Source organism: Mastigoproctus giganteus, chromosome 12 (genome assembly GCF_048544385.1).
Source record: "Mastigoproctus giganteus isolate SK-2022 chromosome 12, ASM4854438v1, whole genome shotgun sequence".
NCBI classification, from domain to species: domain Eukaryota; kingdom Metazoa; phylum Arthropoda; class Arachnida; order Uropygi; family Thelyphonidae; genus Mastigoproctus; species Mastigoproctus giganteus.
This window is the reverse complement of record NC_143586.1, coordinates 16,346,004-16,369,895: the sequence shown is the minus strand read 5'-3', so window position 1 is coordinate 16,369,895 and position 23,892 is coordinate 16,346,004. Positions and strand designations below refer to the sequence as shown.

General features: G+C 37.7%; 1 protein-coding gene across 2 annotated transcripts in view; it reads left to right on the top strand.

Annotated features, from left to right (window-relative positions):
* Window positions 1–23,892, top strand: part of LOC150076729 (sorting nexin-29-like) — a 275,665-nt gene that overhangs the window by 87,305 nt on the left and 164,468 nt on the right. For both annotated transcript variants that reach the window (XM_090386732.1, XM_090386733.1), the window contains exon 7: window positions 11,635–11,705. In XM_090386732.1, coding sequence (XP_090242858.1) covers window positions 11,635–11,705 — 71 coding nt within the window. The remainder of the gene's footprint in view (window positions 1–11,634; window positions 11,706–23,892) is intronic.

Sequence of the window (23,892 nt, the reverse complement as noted above, 5' to 3'; positions counted from 1 at the left end):
CACTGTTGTTTTCTGTATTTATTAGTAATATTGATGAAGGTATATCAGGCTTACTGTCCAAGTTGACACATGATACGAAGGTTGGCAGGGTTGTTAATGATAGTATGCTACTGCAACAGGATCTAGAAAAATTGAGCAGATGGATTGAGAGGCGGCAACTGAAGTTTAACATTGACAAATGCAAAGTACTGTATATGGGTAGCAGTAACCTCAAGGTAACATATCGACTGAGGATGGTAGAGAATGAAAAAGACATGGGGGTAATTGTGCAGTCAAATATGAAGTTTTCTGAGCAGTGCAGACAGGCTGCCAAAGTAGGTCATGGGGCCTTGTCAACAATATATTTTTTTTTATATATAGGAATTTTGCTAGCAGGGATAAGCAGATGATTATCCCTTTGTATAAGGCAATAGTCAGGCCACACCTTTAGTTCTGTATACAGATCTGGAGGCCTCATTTTAGGAAGTATGTAGAACTTCTGGAATGAGTACAGAGAAGGGCAGTGAGATTAGTGAATGGAACAAAGGGTTGGTCTTATGAAGAAAGGCTTAAGTTCTGCAAATTGCAGTGTCTGGAGACTAGGTGTTCGCAAGGTGATCTGATTGAGGTATCTAAAGCCTTGAATGGTTTCAGCAAGCTCAATGCTGATGAGATTCTTCATCTTATCCAGATTAATTTCCTGAGGGGCATAAATTCAAATTGAGAATGAATAGATGTGTGGAAATTTGCCTTTCGTCAGTGGGCGGTTGATTTTGGAACAAACTGCCATCTGTCATTGTAGAAGTTGACAGCTTAAATAAATTCAAGGCAGAATTTTCTTGCATTATATGCTTCTACTAACACTGAGCTATTAACAAGAAAAGTGAATTTCTCCAGGCAGGAGATTTTCAAAGTTCTGTTGCAGAAGTTCAGTAGCTTTCAAGGAGATTTTTTAAAGGCTTGATAACAGGTGATGAGGTATGGATAGCCGCAGTTCCCTCTAATTGTTTTTCTTCTTTTAGTGGAATGATTATTGTTTGCATGCTTATTGTGTGCTGCTATGTAGCTGGTTGCTATTGAAAAATAATGATTATAATCATTAATATCCTTATGTACCTCTCATACATTCTTTAATGACAGTAAGACAATGTAATCTCTTATCGGTAGGTTAGACAGAGGGTAGGAGGTATATTTTCCCCAAAACATAATTTCTTTGAGTTGTTTTCTAAGTTTTCCTATGCATGTGGTTCCTAACAGATATAAAGCATGATTTGTATTCCAGGGATAGAAATATATGAAACTTTCATGAGGAATCCCTCATGAACTTTTCACAGGCTGGGAACCTGGGATGAACATATTCAACTACATTCCAAAATGTATTGTACACACTCAAAAAATTAGAGGAAATTCCTCTAATTAAAAAATTAGAGGAAACCCTGATTATGGCTCTTTTTAAGTGTCAGTCTATGTAATGGACACATCAGTCATTTCCAATTGGAAAAAATCCTTGAATTGCCAAATCACTGCAAAAAATTATGGCCATGGTGTTTTGGGACAGAGAAGGAGGCCCAATTTTGGTTGAATTTTTAAAGAAAGTAAATAAGAAAAGATATTACCAAACACTTGATAAGCTTAATAGAACTATAAAACAAAAAAGGAAGGCTGTAACAGGATATAGGATATTGAATCACATTATGCCATGATAATGGCATAATGTGATTCAATTCGGACTTAGATCTGTCTGATTTTTTATATTTGGACATATGGAGATATCTTTGTGGAAAGCTTTTTTTGAATGGCGGGGAGCTAAAAAGATGGTGACAAGCTGTCTTCAGCAGCAGGATCCATTCTTTTACCATATGTGAGTTGTAAAGCACAAACATATATGGAAAAAATTTATTGATAAACAAGATGGATATATAATGATATATACATGCTGCCCTTATATATATGATGTTTGCTTAATAAATTACATAAATTTAAACTTTTTATCTGTTGTCTTTATACTTTTATGACCAAAGAGGCATATATTATAGACTGATCCTTGTACATCACAATCTTTGCACATGCTGCCAAACTGTGACACACATTGTAGTGATCTCAATAGCCTTACAATACACTTGCTCTCACCTTACTATATTTTACAAGATTTTAACAGCCATCTGTACAGGGAAATGACCAAATATATAGAAACCAACAAATAAAAAAATATTTGTATAATAATAATCTCCTCAATGGTGGATTACTGATATATCGGGTCCTTGAGGTTGTCACAGACATTCTCTCAGATATGCCAGACAAGCTGTACTTGCTACCTGGGAGTCTAAAACGCTGATGGAACTGATATTCAGGTGACACTCAAGTCAAGTGGACCCAATTTCGGCGAAGTCCGGACGGTTTGTGACAGCCAAATCCTCTGCTTGCACCTTCATGATGGTGGGACTGTTAGTAATCCTGGGCATAACCTCCATGCACAAGTACATGATGGGTGACCACCCAGGTGTGAACCAACGTAAGCAGGGGTCGAGGTGTGGCGCCCCACACTACATGGAGGAACGCTGCCCCTCTATGTTACCAGGCAGTACTAGGTGGTAGATGACTCTCATCAACCGGTGATATACCACCACTTTGCTTATTGGAGGCTTGAAGTGGTGAAACCCATGTTTAGTCACTAGAGCTAAGTTCCGGTCAACCCTTCCCTATCTCTTCCATCATGCAGTACGATTGATGATTTTTGAGGTTATGATGAACGTCATGGCGAGATCCAATATTCCTTACATTTCGAGGGTACAGCTCTAAAACAGTGTTCGCAGGCTGGCCGCTAGTTAGTACACCGGACCGAACCTATTGGTAACTCTCTAAGAGGCTTCTGGATCAGATAGTGTATAATCTTGCTACCTCTACTCTGCCAGATAGTGACTGGAGGGAGTCCGAGTAGTGTGTATGCGGGGAGCATTGTCGAGGCCAATGTTATGTCAAGGATCTGGGTATATTCTTACCATGTGTACGCCATATCCAAAAATTTCATTACTTCATACAGCATGTCCCACCCACTTTTTCTTAATGTTGAATACACCATAAATTGCCAAACTAATAGAGCAAGCTTATCTGCGAAAAGATCTAAACCTCCCAAGCACTTCCTAATTCATTTCACAAATACACGTGCTCTCAATTCTAATCTCAATGATTTCCATTTCCACTTGCAGTCTGCCAAACTCCATGTACTTTTTCTGACAGAATCTCAGTTATCGGTTGATTCAACTACTGCTCATCTCAGATGCCCAAATTATTTGCTGTATGATTCCTTTCGCCTCAAAGGTGGTACTTGTGCTTATGTCCGTTCTGATATTCCCTGTCAGAGGCTTGGCAATTTGGAATCTCCTCTCTTTGATCTTCTCTGGCTTAAAATCTCTCTACCTCATTGTTTCAAATTCATCTGTTGTCTCTACCTTTCTCCTAACTCCACTAATTACTTGGAGCTCTTTGACTTCCTCTCTTGGCGCCTCCGTAGCCAGGTGGGAAGGAGCAGCAGTGCGTAGCACATGCTTCTTGATTAGACCGGGGTTCGAGCCCGTCACCACCAAATATTGAGGATGCGGAAAAGTCAGGGAATGACCACCGCATATCCCGGAGCAGTATGGCCTTAGTTGCTAATGCTCCTAAAAACCAAATAAAAAAAACAAAAAAATAAAAACTTCCTCTCTTTGCAACTTGACTTTCTCCAGTCCAACTTTCCTAACAGTGAGGTAATTTTCCTTGGTGATTTTAATGTTCACAACTCCAGCTGGCTCCCGTTTTCTAGTCGCACCGACCCAGCAGGTCGAGATGCTGAGGCTTTTGCAATTACTAATTACCTAGCACAGATTGTTCATTTACCTACAAGAATACCGGACAATCCTAATCATACAGCCAATACGCTTGATCTTTTTCTCACAAACAACCCTTTTAAGTACACGGTCGAAGTGAGAGGTCCTTTAAGCACTTCAGATCAGAACTTGGTGATTGTCTCTTCTCCAATGGAACCTTTATCTCATGGCTATTCCCAACCTCGTGCTGTTTGGCATTACAAGAATGCAAAATGGGATGACCTGCGAGACTTCTTTTCTTCTTTTCCTTTGTCGGATTACTGTTTCAAAACTTCTGTCAGCGTTTGCTCAGATCGTTTCATTGAAATTATTCTTGCAGGAATGGAATCCTTTATCCCACACTCCACTTTAAAATCTCGTTCTTTATCTAAACCTTGGTTTTCCAATAAATGTGCTAAGGTTGTTCAAGAGAAGAATGTTGCATATCATAATTGGCTTGTTTCTAATTCTTCAGTTTCATTTTCTGCCTACACCAAAGCTCACAACAATTGTAAAGCAGTTATTAATCAGTCCAAACTAGAGTTTGAACAGGCTAGAGTAGAAAACTTGCTTCTTGCCCTAATGGTAGCCGAGCATTCTGGTCTCTTGCCAAAGCTATTGGCCGCAACTGCCCATCTCTGCTCCCTCCTCTGTCCAAACCAGATGGTTCTGTTGTCACTTCAGCCAAGGATAAAGCTGACCTGCTAGCATCCCATTTTTCTTCCAGCTCATGTATTAATGATCTTGGTAAAACACCTCCCACCATTCCCAACACGCTCCATTCAATGCCTCCTGTGGTCTTCCGTCAAAAGGATATCAGAAGGATTTTGATGAATCTTGATTCTAAGAAAGCTCCAGGTCCTGTTGGTATTTCTCCACTTGTTCTCAAAACCTGTGCTCCTGAACTTACTCCTATTTTTTGCCGCCCTTTTTCACTTTCTTATTCCAAAGGTGTTTTTCCTTCTGCTTGGAAATTTGCTCATATCCAGCCAGTTCCTAAAAAGGGTGACAAATCCCTCCCATCCAATTATTGTCCCATTGCAATTACTTCTACTCTTTCTAAAGTAATGGAGAAATCAATTAACCACCAACTCTTAAACTACCTGGAAACCTTCCGTCTGATCCACTGGTGATATTCTGGCTTATGTTACCCATTTATGGACTAATTCAATGGAAAGGTTCGGTGAAACACAAGTAGTTGCTCTTGACATCTCAAAGGCTTTCGATCGTGTTTGGCATAAAGGTCTTCTAAACAAGCTTCCATCTTATGGTTTGCCAACTGTTTTTAGTAATTGGTTATCCAGTTTTCTCTCTGATCGCTCACCGAGGCTGATGGTAGATGGCTCTCTGTCTTCTAACTTCTCCACTAATGCCGGTGTCCCCCAAGGTTCAGTTCTTTCCCCCACTCTTTTCCTCTTGTATATTAATGACCTTCTTCCATTGACTGGAAATCCTATCCATAGTTTTGCCGATGATAGCACATTGCATTCCACTTTCCGTTTTGAGAAACCTTGTCCTGCTCAATCAGCTTCAACTTCTCGAAAAGCTGCTACCAATTCCTTAAATGCCGATCTTCAGGTAATTCTGCAGTGGGGCAAAGACAACTTAGTTGATTTCAACCCTTCTAAAACTCAGTCTTGTCTTATATCTCGCAAAAAGGATTCTTCTGCTCCTATGCTTATCTTTAGTGACACTCCGATTTCTAGGCAAAATGATATATCTATCTCTTTTTGGGATTACACTGACTTCTAATCTCTCTTGGCACAAGCAGATTACAAATATTGCTTCCTCTGCATCTAAAAAACTTGGTTTTCTCTTTTGCTCTCGGCGTTAGTTTTCTTCCAAACAGCTGCTCACTTTGTATTGATCGCAGATCCGCCCTTCCATGGAATATTGTTCCCACATCTGGGGTGGTGCCCCCAAAACCTCTCTCTCAGGCTTCTTGATTCCATTCAGAAGAGGGCAGTTAGGTTAATTAATGATTCATCTCTAACAGAGTCTCTCCACTCGCTTTCTCATAGACGTACTGTTTCTGCTGCATGCCTCTTTTACAGATACTTCCATGGGCACTGTTCTTCTGAATTGGCTTCTGTAATTCCCGCTCTCTCTTTCAAAACAGTCCGAACACGTGCCGCCACCAGCCATTTACTATCCAACTTCAAATCCACAGAACCAACTTATCATCCTCCTCATTTATTCATTGAACTGCCGTTTTCTGGAACAACCTTCCTTCATACGTATTTCCTGGAAATTACAATCTACAGAAGTTCAAGTTCAGTGTCAACAAGTATCTTCTTTTGTCTTCTCAACCTCCAACCCAAGCACGGTACTAAGTGCTATAGGTTCTAATACCTCTCGTGTTTGGGGTTAACATAAAAAAAAAAAAAAAAAAAATATGCACACTTTTCCTTTGGTACAAATGCTGAAATTGATAAAGTGGTATGTTCTCTGTTCCTTCCCAATGCTTAAGTGGAAAGCATCAGCAATCCATTCTCTTCAGCAATCATGTTTAAATAATAAACTATTAGATAAAACTTGAACTAATCTTCACAGAATCTTGATAATCTTCATAACTGAATCTTGATAAAGCTGATTGGGTAAAATATCAAATATTAGTGATATCAAAATTGAAAACTAGTCAGCAGTCATCACTTGAGGAAGCATTCACATGTCTACTTCTTGTACCTCATATTTTTGACACTAATTTATCATTTGTATTTGCTCATGACTGCAGTTATACTTCAGTACAAGATGTTGGTCACTTCATCTAAAATCCTTTAAAGCTTCAGCTATTTGTAGCAGTCATTTTAAATAATGATATAGTTAGTTATCCTCTTTTTGTTTCTGTTAGGTCCTATATATATACTTGCAGATATTTTTAATTTTGAAATACTATGTTCATTATTTATTGCTTGGCTTACATAACATTTTAGTAGTCTGTTATTGTCATTGTTAGATTTAACTGTCTGTTCAAATTTTTCTAATATATCTCTGTTGGACCATCACAATGAGAATGAAACTAATATTTCAGCATATGAAGATATGATATTGCTTAATGAGGACTATGCAAGCATGGGAAATGAGCCCCAATTCCAAATAGAGGAGTTTGAGATGGCGATTAGTCTTTACAATCTGGTACCGCTTCTGATTGATCATGGCAAGTAGCAGTGATTGACATGCCTAGCTCGCTATGGTTAGTCTTAGTTAAGGTGTTTATTCCCCCCCACTGCTGTTTTGAAAACGAGAAAAAAATTTTTCTAGTGGTTAATGCCAATAGTAAACAGTGAGCAACTTGGTTTAATCCCAATCTTCATACAACTTATTTTTTAACTGGACATGGTTCCTTTTCTGAAAATTAAGGGAATTTGGAATCACAGAGTGTACTCTATATACTTGTGGATTCCAAGAAGATTGGAACCATCTTTATTATAACTTGAGGGTTCAGTTAATTGAAGGAGCTCCTAATCTCTACTCCCTTACTCCTGGATGTGAACAACTGCTAGTAAGTCAAAAGAAGATTTTTATGCACTTTGAAATTTTTAGTTATGTAAACACTACAAGGAAAGGGATGAATCCAATTGGTCTCTACATATCGATGGTTCTACTGTTTATTATCCTGCTCAGTTTTCTGGCATTCTGAATGAGTATTTTGTATCTATATTCACACATGAGGAATTCTTTAGGGAAGGGGATGCTAGAAGTTTATCTAACTCTAACGAGAAGCTAAATGACTTTGTGATAGCTGAAAGGAAAGTGGAGAAGAATGTGTTGAAGAAGGGCATAAAAAAGGCACCTGGGATGGATAAAATCTATCCAATTATATTAAGAGAGGAAGCAAAGGAGGTAAGGCAAACCCTTAGCCATAATTATAATAGCACCTTTGGATTCAGGCGAAGTCCCTATATACTGCAGAAGTGCAAATGTATCCCCAATTCACAAAGGGGGGATAAAAAGGTGATATAAGTAATTACATTCTTGTTAGTGTAACTTCTGTTCCAGGGAAAATACTGGAGTCACTGGTTAGAGATATAATGCAGGACCATCTAAACATGACTGCAATTATACTTCAGACATAACATGGTTTTGTTAAGGGAAAATCTTGCCTGACCAATTTGGATTCTACGATGTGGTCACAAAGAAACTGAATGCAAAAATTAATTTTGATATCATATACTTAGATTTCACTAAAGCTTTTGATACTGTTGCACATAAAAGAGTGCTGTACAAATTGGAGCAGTAGAGGCAAGTTGCTGCTATGGATAAATGGATAGTTGAGTGGGAGAACACAGAGAGTGGTAATCAATGGACATTGCTCTAATGTTATTAGTGGAGTTCCCAGGGTTTGGTGTTGGGCCCATTGTTGTTTTTTATATTTATGAATGATATTGATGAAGGTATATCAGGGATAATGTCCAAGTTTGCAGATGATACAAAGATTGGCAGGATGCTTAATGATAGTAATGATGGTATGCTACTGCAACAGGTCTAGAAAAGTTAGGCAGATGGGCTGAGACCAACTGTGTGGAGCTATACTCAGGATACTAGATAATGAAAAAGACTTGGGTGTGATTGTATTGTGCAGTGAGATAGGAAGTTCTCTGAGCAGTGCAGATAGACTTCCAGACAGCTCGTAGGTTTTGCCAATGATACACAGAGCTGCTGGAATTTGTACAGAGAAGGGCAATGAGATTGGTGAGGGAAACAGAGTGCTCTTACCAAGAAAGGCTTCAGTTCTGCAAATTGCAGCATCTGTGTACTAGACACTTGCGAGGTGATCTGATTGCAGTGTTTAAGGCTCTGAATGGATTGAGCAGCTTAATGCTAATGGGATTCTTCTTGTTCAGATTACACACATGAAGGGGGGCCATTAATTCAAATTGCAGAAGGATGGCTGCAGAATAGGTGTGGAGAAGTTTTCCTTTAGCTAGCAGCCAATTGATTGCTAGAACAAACTTCAAACTGGTGGTTGTTGTGGATGTTGGTAGTTTAAATATATTCAAGGAGATACTGGACAAACTATTGGAAAGAATGGACAGGTGGAATAGGTAATTTTTTTGGCTGATGCTGTATAAGCTTGTTTGCTTTCATCACTGCCACTACTAAATGGTAAAGGCTGAAGGGTGCTAAATTGAACAGCATAATAACTAACACAACACATGGCGTAAAAAAGGATCAAATTTGGTTAAGATGAAATCTAAACATATGGAGAGGAACAGGTACAAATACTAGGCAGTTTAGGTAATAAAATTTTTACTTTTAAATTACCATAATTTAACCTTTAGTTACCTAAAGTAAACTTCCCAGTTAAGTTAAAACTGTGCAGTTTAGGTAATTAATTTAATGGGGGTTGAAAAGTGATGGAGTTTTTTTTTTTTTTTTTTTGGCTGATGCTTTTTAATCTTGCTTCCTTGCCATCATATTAATAATGTATATATGGCACTAATAATAATAATAATTTATTATTATTATTATTATACAGTCTATTCCGGTTGTTTGGGACACATCGGGACTAGTGCATTTTTTCCCGATTAAGTGGCTGCCCCAATTATCCGAAGTTTCACATAAATAGTTAAAAACACAATGTACCCCCCCTCTTTACAATTGGTTCACTGTACAATTAAATCTCATTACGACGAACTCACCATAGTAAAGTACCATTCACTATACGATGTGCAATAAGTGCCGGTCATTGTGATCACGTTTGTGAATTGAATTTTAATTCGATTAAACAGCGATTCTAATTAGCGAAAATAGGAGGAATATTATCCACAGGCTATAAAAGCAAAGATATATTAAGCACAAATTTACCCTTTATTACCTTACCAATTAAAAAATTAAATGATATGTGAAAATTGGAAGAATATACATGATAATCGGAATTATTAATACGTACTGTAATATGTACACCCGAACTAGCTGACATTTCTGTTCACTGACATTTGTGGGTGGGGGTAAATTTACCCTTTATTACCTTACCAATTAAAAAATTAAATGATATGTGAAAATTGGAAGAATATACATGATAATCGGAATTATTAATACGTACTGTAATATGTACGCCCGAACTAGTTGACATTTCTGTTCACTGACATTTGTGGGTGGGGGTTAAAATTTAAAACAGTAAAAAGATAAGCAATCAATAACAAAGAACACGGAACACACAAATTGCAAGTAACACAATACGCGTAAGTGAGAACAGAGTAACGAGTTACAAAGCTTTAAAAATAGGAATGAAGAGAAGATTCTAAAAATTAATATTTTTATATGATTGAAGATTTCATGGAACTGTAAACACATTTCACCATAATAACCCACAGAATTCCAGCTGTACACCCAAACTAGCTGACATTTCTGTTCACTGACATTTGTGGGTGGGGGTTAAAATTTAAAACAGTAAAAAAGATAAGCAATCAATAACAAAGAACACGGAACACACAAATTGCAAGTAACACAATACGCGCAAGTGAGAACGGAGTAACGAGTTACAAAGCTTTAAAAATAGGAATGAAGAGAAGATTCTAAAAATTAATATTTTTATATGATTGAAGATTTCATGGAACTGTAAACACATTTCACCATAATAACCCACAGAATTCCAGCTGTCGGTGTTATCGCAAATTCAGTAAGATCAAGTTTACCATCCGTTTATGATAGATTTCACTAACAGAAAAGCCCAATAAACAGGTAACTGCTAATTGTTTTATGGTTGTGACCTCCAGAATTTCGACTGAACCATGTGGTACCATCGGAGACAGCACTGGAGATTACTGTAGGGTAATCTCCAGTGCTGCGGTCTCCTGCCCCAATTAAATGGCATGCTGTCCCAATTAAGTACAGTAAACCTTGGCTATTTTCTCGATTGGTTTTTGTTTTTTAAGATTTGCCCCAAATAAATGGCTGCCCCGATTAACCGGTGGCCCAAATAACTGAAATCCACTGTGTATATAATAGTAATAAAAGGAGGGGTAGGTGCAAAATTGGGGAGTTCCAAATGGTGAGATAAGAGGGGCTGAAACTATACAGTTTAACCATAAAGAATGCCAGTGAGAAAAATGTTTTCTGTATGTTTCTGTGACAGGAAACATACAAGTATTAGTAATCACCATATGGTGCCATTTCATGATTTAGTTTTGAAAAATCCATTAAATTTACTTTGGAGAGGCCTAAATTCAAAAATTCAAGATGTAAATTTGGGGAGGGGGGATGAGAACAGAGTACCCTGTGAATGCACCCTAATACAGACATGCATATTGCCTATTCAGCCAGCTATTTGCATTTTTTCAGGAACTTTAAGTTCTATAGTTTTAGTTATTTTTCTGATGAACAGCAAGTTATTGTATACTTAAGATATATAAAAAAAGGTAAACTGCAGCCATTATCAATCCACTGCAGGATGGAAGCCTCCTGAACAATTCATGCTGAGGGAAATGGACCATAATCTGCTACACTGGTCCAGTGCGGATTGGCAGATTGACTGTATTTAGCAGTCAGGGGCTTGAACTCCGGTCTACTCAAAGAGCGTCTGCTACTGCACTCCTGCTCTTGACCACTCAGCTAAGAGGCTATATATGTTGGGCTTAAGATATATATGTTATCAATTCTTTATTTATGTTATATGCATGTTCAGAATTACAATGACTCCTTAACATTATGCAATTAAAAAAACCTTGGGAATTCAAAATCTGAAAAATGACAATGTATAAATTATTATAGTGAAGTGGTTTACATTTTAATTTGAATTTTTGGATCATAGTTGTTTTTTTGTTTTTTTTTGTATCAGTTTGACAAATTGTCATTATCAATCTTTTAGCCAGTTCTATGAAGATTGGGCATTCCTAATGGATCAAGAAAGAAGCAGTATGTTACCTATGATGGCAGCAGGTAAAATCACTGAAGTGTGCTTCCACTTTTGTTGTTAATTACTTTTTTTTTTTCTAAATAAGAAACAAGAAGACGTTTTGCAAAAGTGCTTATGTAATGAATGACTTAAATGCTTAATTGACTATCTCGTCACTTAGGGAGACAAGAAAACTATATCTTTTTTCTGTCTCTTGGTTAGTAGTTATTGGAAGATTCCCTCAAGCCTTGTCATTGAGGATAGTCATGTGGCCAACCTGAAATTTAAATTCAGAAAGCGGATTCTTATTTTGCTAATGCTTGGAATTTTTATAATCAAGATCTGTTTGAATTTATTTTATGATATTCTTTTTGATGTTAATTATTGATGTAAAGCCTCTTTTTTAAAAAGCAATAAGTGAATTTATATATGTTATGTATAGAAATGAAATATATAATAAAAGGGAATATAGTTGGATGAAATAGTATTGAGGGAATATAGTAGGGCAGAATAAAACCTGAAAGAAACATCAATTATGGTGCTACAGCTTTGCAAAACCACATAGTACACAGTAAGGAACATTTATAAATACCATGGTTAAAGATCATGGGTATATACATGAATTGTATTATTGCATAACGTGGTCACCACTGTTTGGCTTCAGTAGCTATATTTCAGATGGGACATTGATTTATCTATAAACCAAAGACATGTATATATGGCAGTCTGGCCTCCTGCATTAACACTAACCTATGCTTGGTATTAGTGCAAACAGTGCAAAGGTATACAGCATTAACAAAAAAAAAAAAAAGAAAAAAAGCCACTTATATCAACTGTTCACCCTAATAATTTTCCTAATGCTTCTTTAAATTTCTTCAAAATACCCACTTCCACAACACCAAGTGGAAGTTTTTTCCAACAATTAATTATTCTAAACAAAAAACAAGGCTTACATAGCATCAGTCATAATTTTTTTTTTTTTTTTTTTTGATAAAAAAAAAAAGTACCAACACTTTCCATTTCACCTGCCCATCCATTCTAACCTGTCTAGTTCATCCTTGAATTTACACCAGATGGAAGTTTGTTCCAACAACCAACCACCTACTGGCTGGAAAGCAAATTTCCACACATTTATCCTACAACCATCCTTCTTTTATTTGAATTTATGTTCCTTCATATGTGTAGTCTAAACAAGGGGAAAGATCAATCTGTGCAAAGCTTTAAACACCTCAATCAGATCTTCCTGCCAGTGCTGCAGTTTGCAGAACTGAAGCCTTTCCTGGTAAGATTATGCTTTTGTTCATCTTACTAATCTCATTGCTCTTTTCTGCACCGCTTCCAATAGATTGACATCCTTCCTTAAATGAGACCTCCAGATTTGCATGCAGTACTTGAAGGTGTGACCTGATCATTGCCTTATACGATGGGATATACAGTGGAGCCCCAGCATCTGATGATAATTTGTTCCACAAAACCCATTGTATGTTGAAAATATTGTAAGTTCAAACCAATAAGACATTGATTTCCTATAATTCATTCTAAACTCTTGGCAGGCAACCCCAGCAATATATAAAATAGGTATTTCTTACATGTTATACTTGATTTTTACATCAAAAATGAGTATTTTATAAAAAATATTTAATAAATAGATATAAAACATCTTAAAATAAAAACCAAACAGTAAATTAGCATTTACCTTAAACTTGGAAGTGCAAGGCTGATGAAATCAATGGTGACCTAGTGGTGGTGGGATTAGATCAGATGTTATGTGTCTTTTGTCTTTTGCTGCTAATGGCAAAGAAACTGTCCAAAGTAGACTGTTTTTTACAACTTTTTTGTAGTTTCTTGAAGTAAAAAATGACTTCGTCTTCCATTTTGCATATCATGAGTTCAGTGTTTTCAATGTTGGGGTGTTTTTTTTTTTTTTTTTTTTACCACTTCTCTTAAATGCTCCCAACAAGAAATGACAGTGTTCAGCTGACACTTTTTGGGTGTCCTCTTCTTCCTCTTCCTCTCCAGTGTCACTCTTCGTAATTTTCTCCAACTCTTGTAGTTCCTCTGTTTTTAGCTCATGCTCATGAGCGTCAATAAGGTCCTCCACATTTTCCCTGTCATTTGTCAAAGCACCGTCATCTTCAATTCAGTCAAAGTTATGGATGATTAATGGCCAGATGTTTTACTAATCTGAATTTAAGCATCTGGTGGAAGCATCATTCCAAGAACTTATGATTAGCTTCACACAGTCCAGGATGTTGAACTTCGACATCCAAAAATGTTTGAGGGTGACAGCATTTTCAACAGAAGTCCACTGCAAAGCAACTTGCAAACATATTTTTGGTATAGATTTTCTTGAAGTTTGCAATCACTTGCTGGTCCATTGGTTGAATAAGAGGAGTGGTGTTGGGTGGCAAAAATTTGACTTGAACAAAGTCAAATTGTGCCTCAAGAGATTAAAAAAGGTTGGGATCATGGCCTGGTGCTGCTGTTGTTGTTGCTGTTGTTTTTGGTTTTTAGGAGCATTAGCAACTAAGGCCATATTGCTCCGGGAATATGCGGTGGTCATTCCCTGACCTTTCCGCATCCTCCGTATTTGGTGGTGACGGGCTCGAACCCCAGTCTAATCAAGAAGCGTGTGCTACGCACTGTTGCTCCTTCCCGCCTGGCTACGGAGGCACCTTGGCCTGGTGCATTAGCTAGCAGGAGCAGTGCCTTCACAGGAAGCTTATTTTTCTCAAGATAACTCTTTACTGAAGGAGACAGAAAACTTCAAGTGCCCATTCATTGAGGACATATCTTATAACCCAGGCCTTTCTTATTACTGCGCCAAAACACTTCCAGCATGCCTTTGTTAACGTTTTGGTTTTTTAAATACTCTGGGGATGTTAGAATGATACACCAGCAAAGGCTTCAGCTTAAAATATCCAGAGGCATTGGTACCCAACGGGAGAGTGAGCATATCTTCTATAGCCTTATGTCCAGCTAAACTAGCCTCATCATCCTTAGTGATGTATGTACTCCTGGGCATTTGTTTCCAGAAGAGGCCCATTTTCTATAATTAACAAAAATACACTCTGCTTACACACTGGATACATCAAACAGAAGATAAAGAAACTGTTCAAATTACTGTAACACCCGGGAGTGTTGCGTTGAACAATAACAAATATCCTAATTGGTTGAGAATAATCATACGAATGATGTTCCGCATGCCATGCATCTGAAAATTTCCACCAAGACAAAGTTCCAGCTATATTGGAAAGCCATCTGTTCCTGCAAATATCATTGGTCCTTAAAATAAAAGATCATATGGAAGATAAATCGGTTCCTGAGAATATCAGATCTCGATGTCATTGGAAGTCGAGGTCCCACTGTACATTCCTGTATATCAATGACAAAACCCCATGATCTGTCATTGCAACCTGTCTGCATTGCTCAGAGAACGTCATATCTGAATGTACAATTACCCCCAGGACATTTTAATTCTCCACTATCTGAGTGTAGTAATCCAAGATTAAAATGTCTACTGAGTCCCACACAGTAGACATTTTAATCTCGGATTACTGCCCTTCATATGAAGTACCTTGCATTTTAGCATTAGCATTAGTAGAGGTGCATGATGCAAGAAAGCAAGCTTATACAGCATCAGCCAAAAAAAAAAAAAAAAAAAACCCCTTCCCATTTCACTGATTCATTCGTTCCAAAAGTTTGTCTAGTTCTGCCTTGAATTTATTTAAGCTATCAACTTCCACAACAACAGATGGAAGTTTGTTCCAGCAATCAACTAACCACTAGCTAAAGGTAAACTTCTGCACATTTGTTCTTCAACTGTCTTCCCTTAGTTTGAATCTATGCCCTCTCAGGTTTGTAATCTGAACAAGAGGAAGAATTCCATCAGCACTGAGCCTTCTCAATCCATTTAAGGCCTTATACCCCTCAATCAGATCACCTTGCAGGTGCCTAGTCTCCAAAAGCTGAAATTTCCAGAACTTAAGCCTTTCTTCATAAGAACACCACTTTGTTCCCTTCACCAGTTTTGTTGCCTTTCTCTGTACTCATTCTAGCAACTCTACATCCTTCCTAAAATTAGGCTTCCAGACCTGTACGCAGTACTCAAGGTGTGGTCTTACTAGAGGTGTATTGCTGAAAAAATAGTACCGGAACGCTCGTCATAAAAAAAATAGTACTGGAACACTCATTCTTCAGAAGACTATACGATAACACCACATCGACTGTACAGTAACTGAATTAGACTTCAGACTTGCAGTTCATAGAACAACCAGTTCTAGCATTCAGCTCATGGCGAATCAAAATGCAGTGTTTGCACACATCACAGTATATCTCATTCATTGGATCTCTTTATCTAACACATTGTACTTTAGTAAGAAATGTTCGTTTCATTGTGAAATTTATATTTTTGTTTTTAAATAAATTTTTAAAGAAATCTATTAATTTTAAAGATTACTATTAGCAATGGGTAAAATAGATATTTGTCTCTCCCCTTCGATTATGCCATTGTTTCATAATAGGTGTATAAATTTAATGATTTTCTATTATGACATTTAGAAAAAAATACCGGAATGTTTTTCCAGTGCGTTCCAGCCCGAATACACCACTGGGCCTGACCATTGCATTATACAAGGGGATAATCACCTCCTTATCCCCACTTGCAAACTTTCTGTATATCATTGACAAGACCCCACGACCACTCTTGGCAGCCTGTCTGCCAAGAGTGGTCGTGGGGTCTTGTCAATGAAGAAAACTTCATATTTTCTTCATATGAAGAAAACTTCATATTTCTGATTGCAAAATTACCCCCAGGTCTGTTTCATTCTCCAATACTCTGAGTGTAACACCACCCAGTTTGTACATTTGGAGTTACTTTGGAGTTACTGCTACCCATATGCAGTTCTTTGTATTTGTCAATGTTAAACTTCAGTTGCCACTTCTCAGCCCATCTGGCCAACTTTTCCAGATCCTGTTGCAGCAGCATACTGTCATTACTGTTATTAACAACCCTGCCAACCTTTGTATCATCTGCAAACTTTGGCAAGCTTGATATACCTTCATCAATATGATTGACAAAAAAATATACAAAACAACAATGGGCCCAACACCGAACCCTGAGGGACACCACTAATAAGATTAGTCCATGTAAAACATTATCCATTGATTACCACTCTGTCTTCTCCCACTCAAACATCCCTCTATCCATTGTAGCAACTTGCTCCTAATGCCATACTGCTCCAATTTGTACAGTAGTCTTCCATGTGTGCAGCAGGCCCTCGTTATAACACGGTTCACTATAATGCTGTCACAAATCACTATAATGCTCTTTTACAGATTGCATTTTTGGCATATTTAATGAAATCGTTTCATTTGATGGAGTTGATATTTTGAAAATGAATAGCAAAACAGCATTAAAATGTTTCCCATGCCGACTTGAGAAATTTTCCCGCGCTCAGTGAAATTTTCTCGCATGCTAATTTAATTGCAGTACAGTGACTTGTTAGTAGTTCCGAGATCAACATTTTAAAAAATTATCAAGTATATTGCTTGCAATATTTGCGTTATATGCATTTATCCGAAGTCTAGTCATCACTCAGTACATTATTAGACATTGGGCATAACAGACAGTTTACTCGAACATTGTATCATAATTAATGTAACCAATGCAGTTACATTTTCGAAGAGTTACTAATGGCAGATAAAAATGAAAAAGCGACATCTGGATGCAGTACGAAGACTCTAAATATTAGAAAAGGACTGAATTTGAAAATTAAATTAGACGTTTTGAAGCAAATCGATTTTGGTCAACGACAAGCGGATGTGTGCCGTAATTTAGGACTGGCAAGTTTAACTGTAAGAACAATTATAAAAAATAAAGAATTAATTTTAGCAGCGAGAAAGACAGCTGTACCATTGCAAGCAACTAGGGCTAGTCTGACTATTAGGATTGAAATAGAGAGACTTTAACTAATTTTATTGCAGATAATATCCAATTCAGAATTCGGTTAAGTTAAATATTATATAAAAAAAAAAAAAAGAGTGAGAGAGAGATTAGCCTATATGATGATGTGAAGAAAACTCACCTAAAAAAAAAAATGTGGAACCATTTAGGAAGAAAATGCAAGTGCAGATCAAGGAGCCGAATCTTTCAAAAAAGAACTTGTTAAAATTATTGAAGAGGGGTATTATGTGTTATACTTCTCAACAAGCTTTTAACATAAATGAAGCAGGACTTTTTTGGAAATGAATGCCTAAAAGAAGTTTCATATTGAAAAATGAAAAAAATGTGCCAGGTTTCAAAGCGGCGAAGGATCGGTTGACTTTATTGTTGAGTGGTAACACTGTGGGGGATTTAAAATTAAAACCCCATTTAGTTTACCAGTAAGAGGGCCAAAGCACAACCCAAAATCAACATATTTTTCATGATTAAATTTATCAATTAAATTAAATCAGTTAAGATCAATTAAATTCATGATTTTAATTGCAATTTTAACTTTAATTTATATATACAAATTTTTATATATACAAATTTTATAGAATATTTTATATATACAAATATTTGAATATTAAATATTTTGACCGACATTTGTGCATCTTTTCACTACCGTTTATTATTGATTAGGAAATATCCTATGGCACCAACCACAACTCACAGATACATATGTTACATTATGGGAATGCGGCTCTTGCTTAGAGCAGATTCACTTAGTGCACTGTTTTTCTGGAACGAATTATCAGCATTAAGCAGGGATCACCTGTAACAGTATTAAAAGCTTTCATGAAATCTTTTGCCAATGTTGTTGTTGTTATTTGGTTTTTAGGAGCATTAAAGAGAGGGCGCTGACTCTCTTTAAAAATTACATCTGTGAATTACAGGCTCCGAAAAAGCGATAAGTGTTTGCCTTTTTATTTACCTAATTGTTATTTTATGTTGTACTTTATACATAGTCTTATAGTTATAGTTACACTGGTTATTTTTATTTTTAATTTAGATAAAGAGTTTTTGTAGATTACTACTTAATATACGTAAAACCGTTATTTCGTTCGAACCTTGCAGCCACTGTTTTTGTATAGAGTGGTAGGGAATTCAAATTTTTAATTGTGTTAACTAGGTAGCTCTAACATATAATTATACAAATCTAACATATATTTAATTAATTAAATTTATTGATCTTATTAATTTAAAATATCATGCCCCAGACTAGAGCAGCAAAGCAATGGGCACAAAGTGGTAGGAGTGCTGTGACTCGACGGAGAACTGAGGTGGATGATTCTCCAACGCATCACAGCCTAAAAAAATGTGCAACTTGTGAAATGTTTGCCGAACTCTCTGGAATAGAACATGATATTGCCATTGGGGATGTCTTTGTGTGTGTGCGATGTAAGGAGTGTAAGGAAATCAGGCGACAACTCAGCATTGTTATGGGCCTATATGAGAGCTTGAAGGACAGGGTGGATGCCCTCGAAGGATCTAAATTGAGGGCCCATCAAGCTCTCAGCTGCCTACATCAACACCAGAGCTTGCACTTGGTCATCGCGCGACACAGCGGCAATCCCCAAGGCAGAATGCGCTGGTCCCACAGGAACTAGTAGTTGTTGGTGACTCTATTGTCAGGGAAATGTTGGAACATGCTTTGTAAAAAGGTAGGTGGAACAGGACCAGAGTATGTCTGCCAGGGGCAAAGGTTGATGACGTTGTAGAGCAGATATCTTCTTTTAAGGGCACAAAAGGTGATATAGTTGTAAACGTTGGCACTAATGATATTAAGAGCTGGAGACCGGCAAAATTACTTAACAAGTACAGGTCACTGTTGAACAAAATCCGTGAATTAGGGTTGAATTTGAAAGTGTCTGCAATTCTACCCAGACACGATAGGAGGGAGTATATGATGAGAGCCTTGTCGATCAATTCGACCCTGGAAAGATTGTGCAAGGCTCAAGGGGTAGAATTTTTTTCAGCCTGCTCTGTACTTGTTAACAGGAGAGACTGCTTCTACAGGGATGGGATACACTATCCCATCTAGATGCTATCGAGGCAGTGTTAGGTGGGTCAGAAAACTGCTAGCTTGGGGGGGGGATACAAGGACTAATAGTTTAACGGTAGCCGCAGGCAGAGGTGAAGGTGATTCTTGCACAGCTTCTATTAGAATAAGTAGTGTCCTGGAGCGAGGAGTGTTGGGGGTTTCAGGGACGGATGTGACCGTGAAATAGGTGGGTATTTCACAGTCACCGTGAAATAGGTGGGTATATGGGGTGTTAGGGTAACTAGGAATAGGAATAGGTGCATGTATGCTTGCATGTAAATAAATTTGATGAATTTGAAGTGTTGGTCAAGACATCAAAGGCGGATATTGTTGGGATAGCAGAGACTTGGTGTCAACCAGATATAAGGAATGCCGAACTGGAATTTGGGGAGTACAATGTGTACAGAAAGGATAGACAGGATAGGAAGGGAGGAGGTGTTATGCTGTTAATTAAGAAAAACATAAAATCAAAAGAACTGCACGCAGTTGATATAGATGAACAGTGCACTGTTGAGTCAGTTTGGTGTGACATAAGCACTGCAAAAGCAAAAATAAGAGTAGGAGTGTGTTATAGACCTAATAACTCAAATGAGTACAATGAACAATTGTACAGAGAAATAGAGTGGGCTAGTAAATCAGAATGCCTTATAATGGGGGATTTTAACTTCCCAGATATTGACTGGAACTTGTGGATTGGTCACTCACACACTAGACTTTTCAGACTTTCAGACCCAATTCAGACTTTTGTGGATTTATTGGATGATTGTTTTCTGCAGCAGCATGTTCGAGAGGCAACCAGAGAGAGTAATACTCTTGATCTGGTTATCAGCAGTGTCATTCGTGTATTAAGAATTTGCAGATAAAGGAACCACTAGGTGGCAGTGATCACAGTGTACTGATGTGGGATTTACTTAAAAATTTAATTACCACCAGGGGGTAAAGGAAAGGGTTTTTTCTTCCGTTAAGGTGAGTACAGTGGTCTCAAACATTTTTTAAATTCTGTACAGTGGGATCAACTGACAATGTTACCAACAGTAAATTCTAATTGGGAAGCATTCAAAGAATTAATCGTGGATGCTACTAAAAGTTTCATACCTATTAAGAAATATTGTTCAAGGTTTAGGCCTAAATGTTTATCAAATGAACTAATGAGACTCGTGACAGAGAAGAAAAATGCATGGGATGCATATAAATTATCAAGCGACTCAGAAGCCTATGGCAGATGTAACCTAGTCTGTAATCAGGTCACAAAGGAGGTTATACAGGTGAAGGCAGATTACGAGAAATCCTTGGCAAAAGATGCTAAGAAAAACAGCAAGGATTTCTTTACTTATATAAACTCTAAAAGGAAGGGGATGAATCTGATTGGTCCACTTGACATCGATGGTTCGACTGTTGATGATCCTGCTCAGATAGCAAACAAACAGAATGAGTATTTTGCATCTACATTCACACATGAGGAATTATTAAGGTTTGAAAATGGCAGAAGGTTATCAAATTGTAGCAGGATAATTAATGATTTTGTAATAACTGAAAGCAAAGTGGAGGAGAATTTGTTGAGTTAAACATAAGAAAAGCACCTGGGGTGGATGGGATCTATCCAGTTATATTAAAGGAGGTGGCAAAGCAACTAAGCAAACCCTTAGCCATAATTATGAGAGCATCCTTCGACGTAGAGGAGGTTCCTACGGACTGGAGATGTGCAAATGTATCCCCAATTCACAAAGGGGGATCGAAGGGTGACACGAGTAATTACAGACCAATTAGTTTAACTTCTGTTCCCGGTAAAATAATAGAGTCACTGGTTAAAGATGCATTGCAGGATGGTCTAGACAAGACTGCAGCAATAATTCAGACACAGCATGGGTTTGTTAAGGGAAAGTCTTGTATGACAAATTTTTAATTGGTTATTATGATGTGGTTACAAAGGAACTGGATGCAAAAAAATAATTTTGATATCATATATTTGGATTTCAGGAAAGCTTTTGACACTGTTGCGCATGGAAGACTATTGTATAAATTGGAGCAGAATGCTATTAAGGGTAAGTTGCTACAATGGATAAAAGGGTGGTTAAGTGGGAGAAGACAGAGGGCGGTAATAAATGGGTGCTGCTGTTTGTGGACTAATGTTATTAGTGGAGTCCCACAGGGTTCGGTGTTGAGTCCACTGTTGTTTTGTATATTTATCAATGATATTGATGAAGGTATATCAGGCTTAGTGTCGAAGTTTGCAGATGATACAAAGGTTGGCAGGGTTGTTAATGACAGTAATGGCAGTGTGCTACTGCAACAGGATCTATGTAATTTGGGCAGATGGGCTAAGAAGTGGCAACTGAAGTTTTACCTTGACAAATGTAAAGTACTGCATATGGATAGAAGTAACACGAGAGAAAAGTACCAACTGTGTGGTACAACACTTAAGGTGGTAGAAAATGAAAAAGACCTGGGAGTAATTGTGCAGTCAGATATGAACTTTTCTGAGCAATGCAGACAGGCTGCCAGGGCAGGTCATGGGGTTTTGTCAATGATATATAGGAATTTTGCTAGCAGGGAAAAGGAAGTGATTGTCCCTCTGTATAAGGCAATGGTCAGGTCATGCCTTGAGTACTGTGTACAGGTCTGGAGGCCTCATTTTAGGAAGGATGTCGATTTGCTTGAGCATGTACAGAGAAGGGCAACAAGATTGGTGAGGGGAATGAAGGGATCCTCTTACCAAGAGAGGCTTAAGTTCTGAAAATTGCAGTGGCTGGAGACTAGGCACCTGTGCCGTGATCTGATTGAGGTGTATAAGGCCTTGAATGGGTTGAGCACACTGAATTCTGATGGGATCCTTCCACTTGTTCAGATTACGAAACTAAGGGGGCATAAATTCAAATTAAGAAAAGACATGTAGAATAGATGTGCGGAAATTTGCCTTTAGCCAGCGGGTGGTTAATTGCTGGAACAAACTTCCATCTGTCGTTGTGGAAGTTGATAGGTTGAATAAATTTGAGGAGGAACTGGACAGGCATTTAGAGGGAATGGTGTGATTTTTTTTTTTTAGGCTGTTGCTGCATAAGCTCATACACTTGCTTTCTTGCATCACATTCCACTACTACTACTGCTATTAGCAACTAAGGCCATATTGCTCCGGCGATATGTGGTGGTCATTCCCTGACCTTTCCGCATCCTCCGTATATTTGGTGGTCACAGGCTTGAACCCCGGTCTAATCAAGAAGTGTGCACTATGCACTGGTGGTCCTGTCCACCTGGCTACGGAGGCACCTTTTTGCCAATATCCAAGTGTGTGATATCAAAATTATTTTTTGCATCCAGTTCCTTTGTGACCACATCATAGTATCCAATCAGATTGGTCAGACAAGACTTCCCCTTAACAAACCCATGCTGTGTCTGAATTATTACTGTTATATTGTCTAGATGATCCTGCAATGCTTCTTTAACCAGTGTCTCCATTATTTTCCCTGAAACAGAAGTAAAAACCAACACCCTTTGATCCCCCTTTGTGAATTGGAGATACATTTACACATCTCCAGTCTGTGCAGACTTCTCTCGAGTACAAGGATGCTCTCATAATTATGCCTAAGTGTTTGCTTACTTCCTTTGCCACCTCCTTTAATATAACTGGATAGATCCCATCTACCCCAGGTGCCTTTCTAATGTTTAACTTCAACAATTTCTCCTCCACTTTGCTCTCAGTTATTACAAAATCATTTAACTCCCTGTTAAAGATTGATAAACATCTGGCCCTCTCCTCCTTGAATAACTCCTCATGTGTGAATGTAGTTGCAAAATACTCATTTAGTTCGGCAGCTATCTGAGAATGGTCATTAACAGTCAAACCATTGATATCAAGTGGACCAATCTGTTTCATTGCCTCTTTCCTTTTAGAGTTTATATAAATAAAGAAGTCTTTGCTATTTTTCTTTGCATCCTTTGCCAAAGATTTTTCATAATCTGCCTTTGCTTTTGTAACCTCATTTGCGACTTGAATACAGACCAGCTTGTATCTTCCATAGGCTTCTGAGTCGCCTAACAATTTATGTGTATCCCAAGCATTTTTCTTCTCTGCCACAAATCTCATTAGTTCATCTGATATCCATTTGGGCCTAAACCTAAAACAGTATTTTTTAGTTGGAACAAAAAGCCTAGTAGCCTCCAAATTACAGTCAGTCGTCGTATAGCACGTGTTTGCACTACACGAATT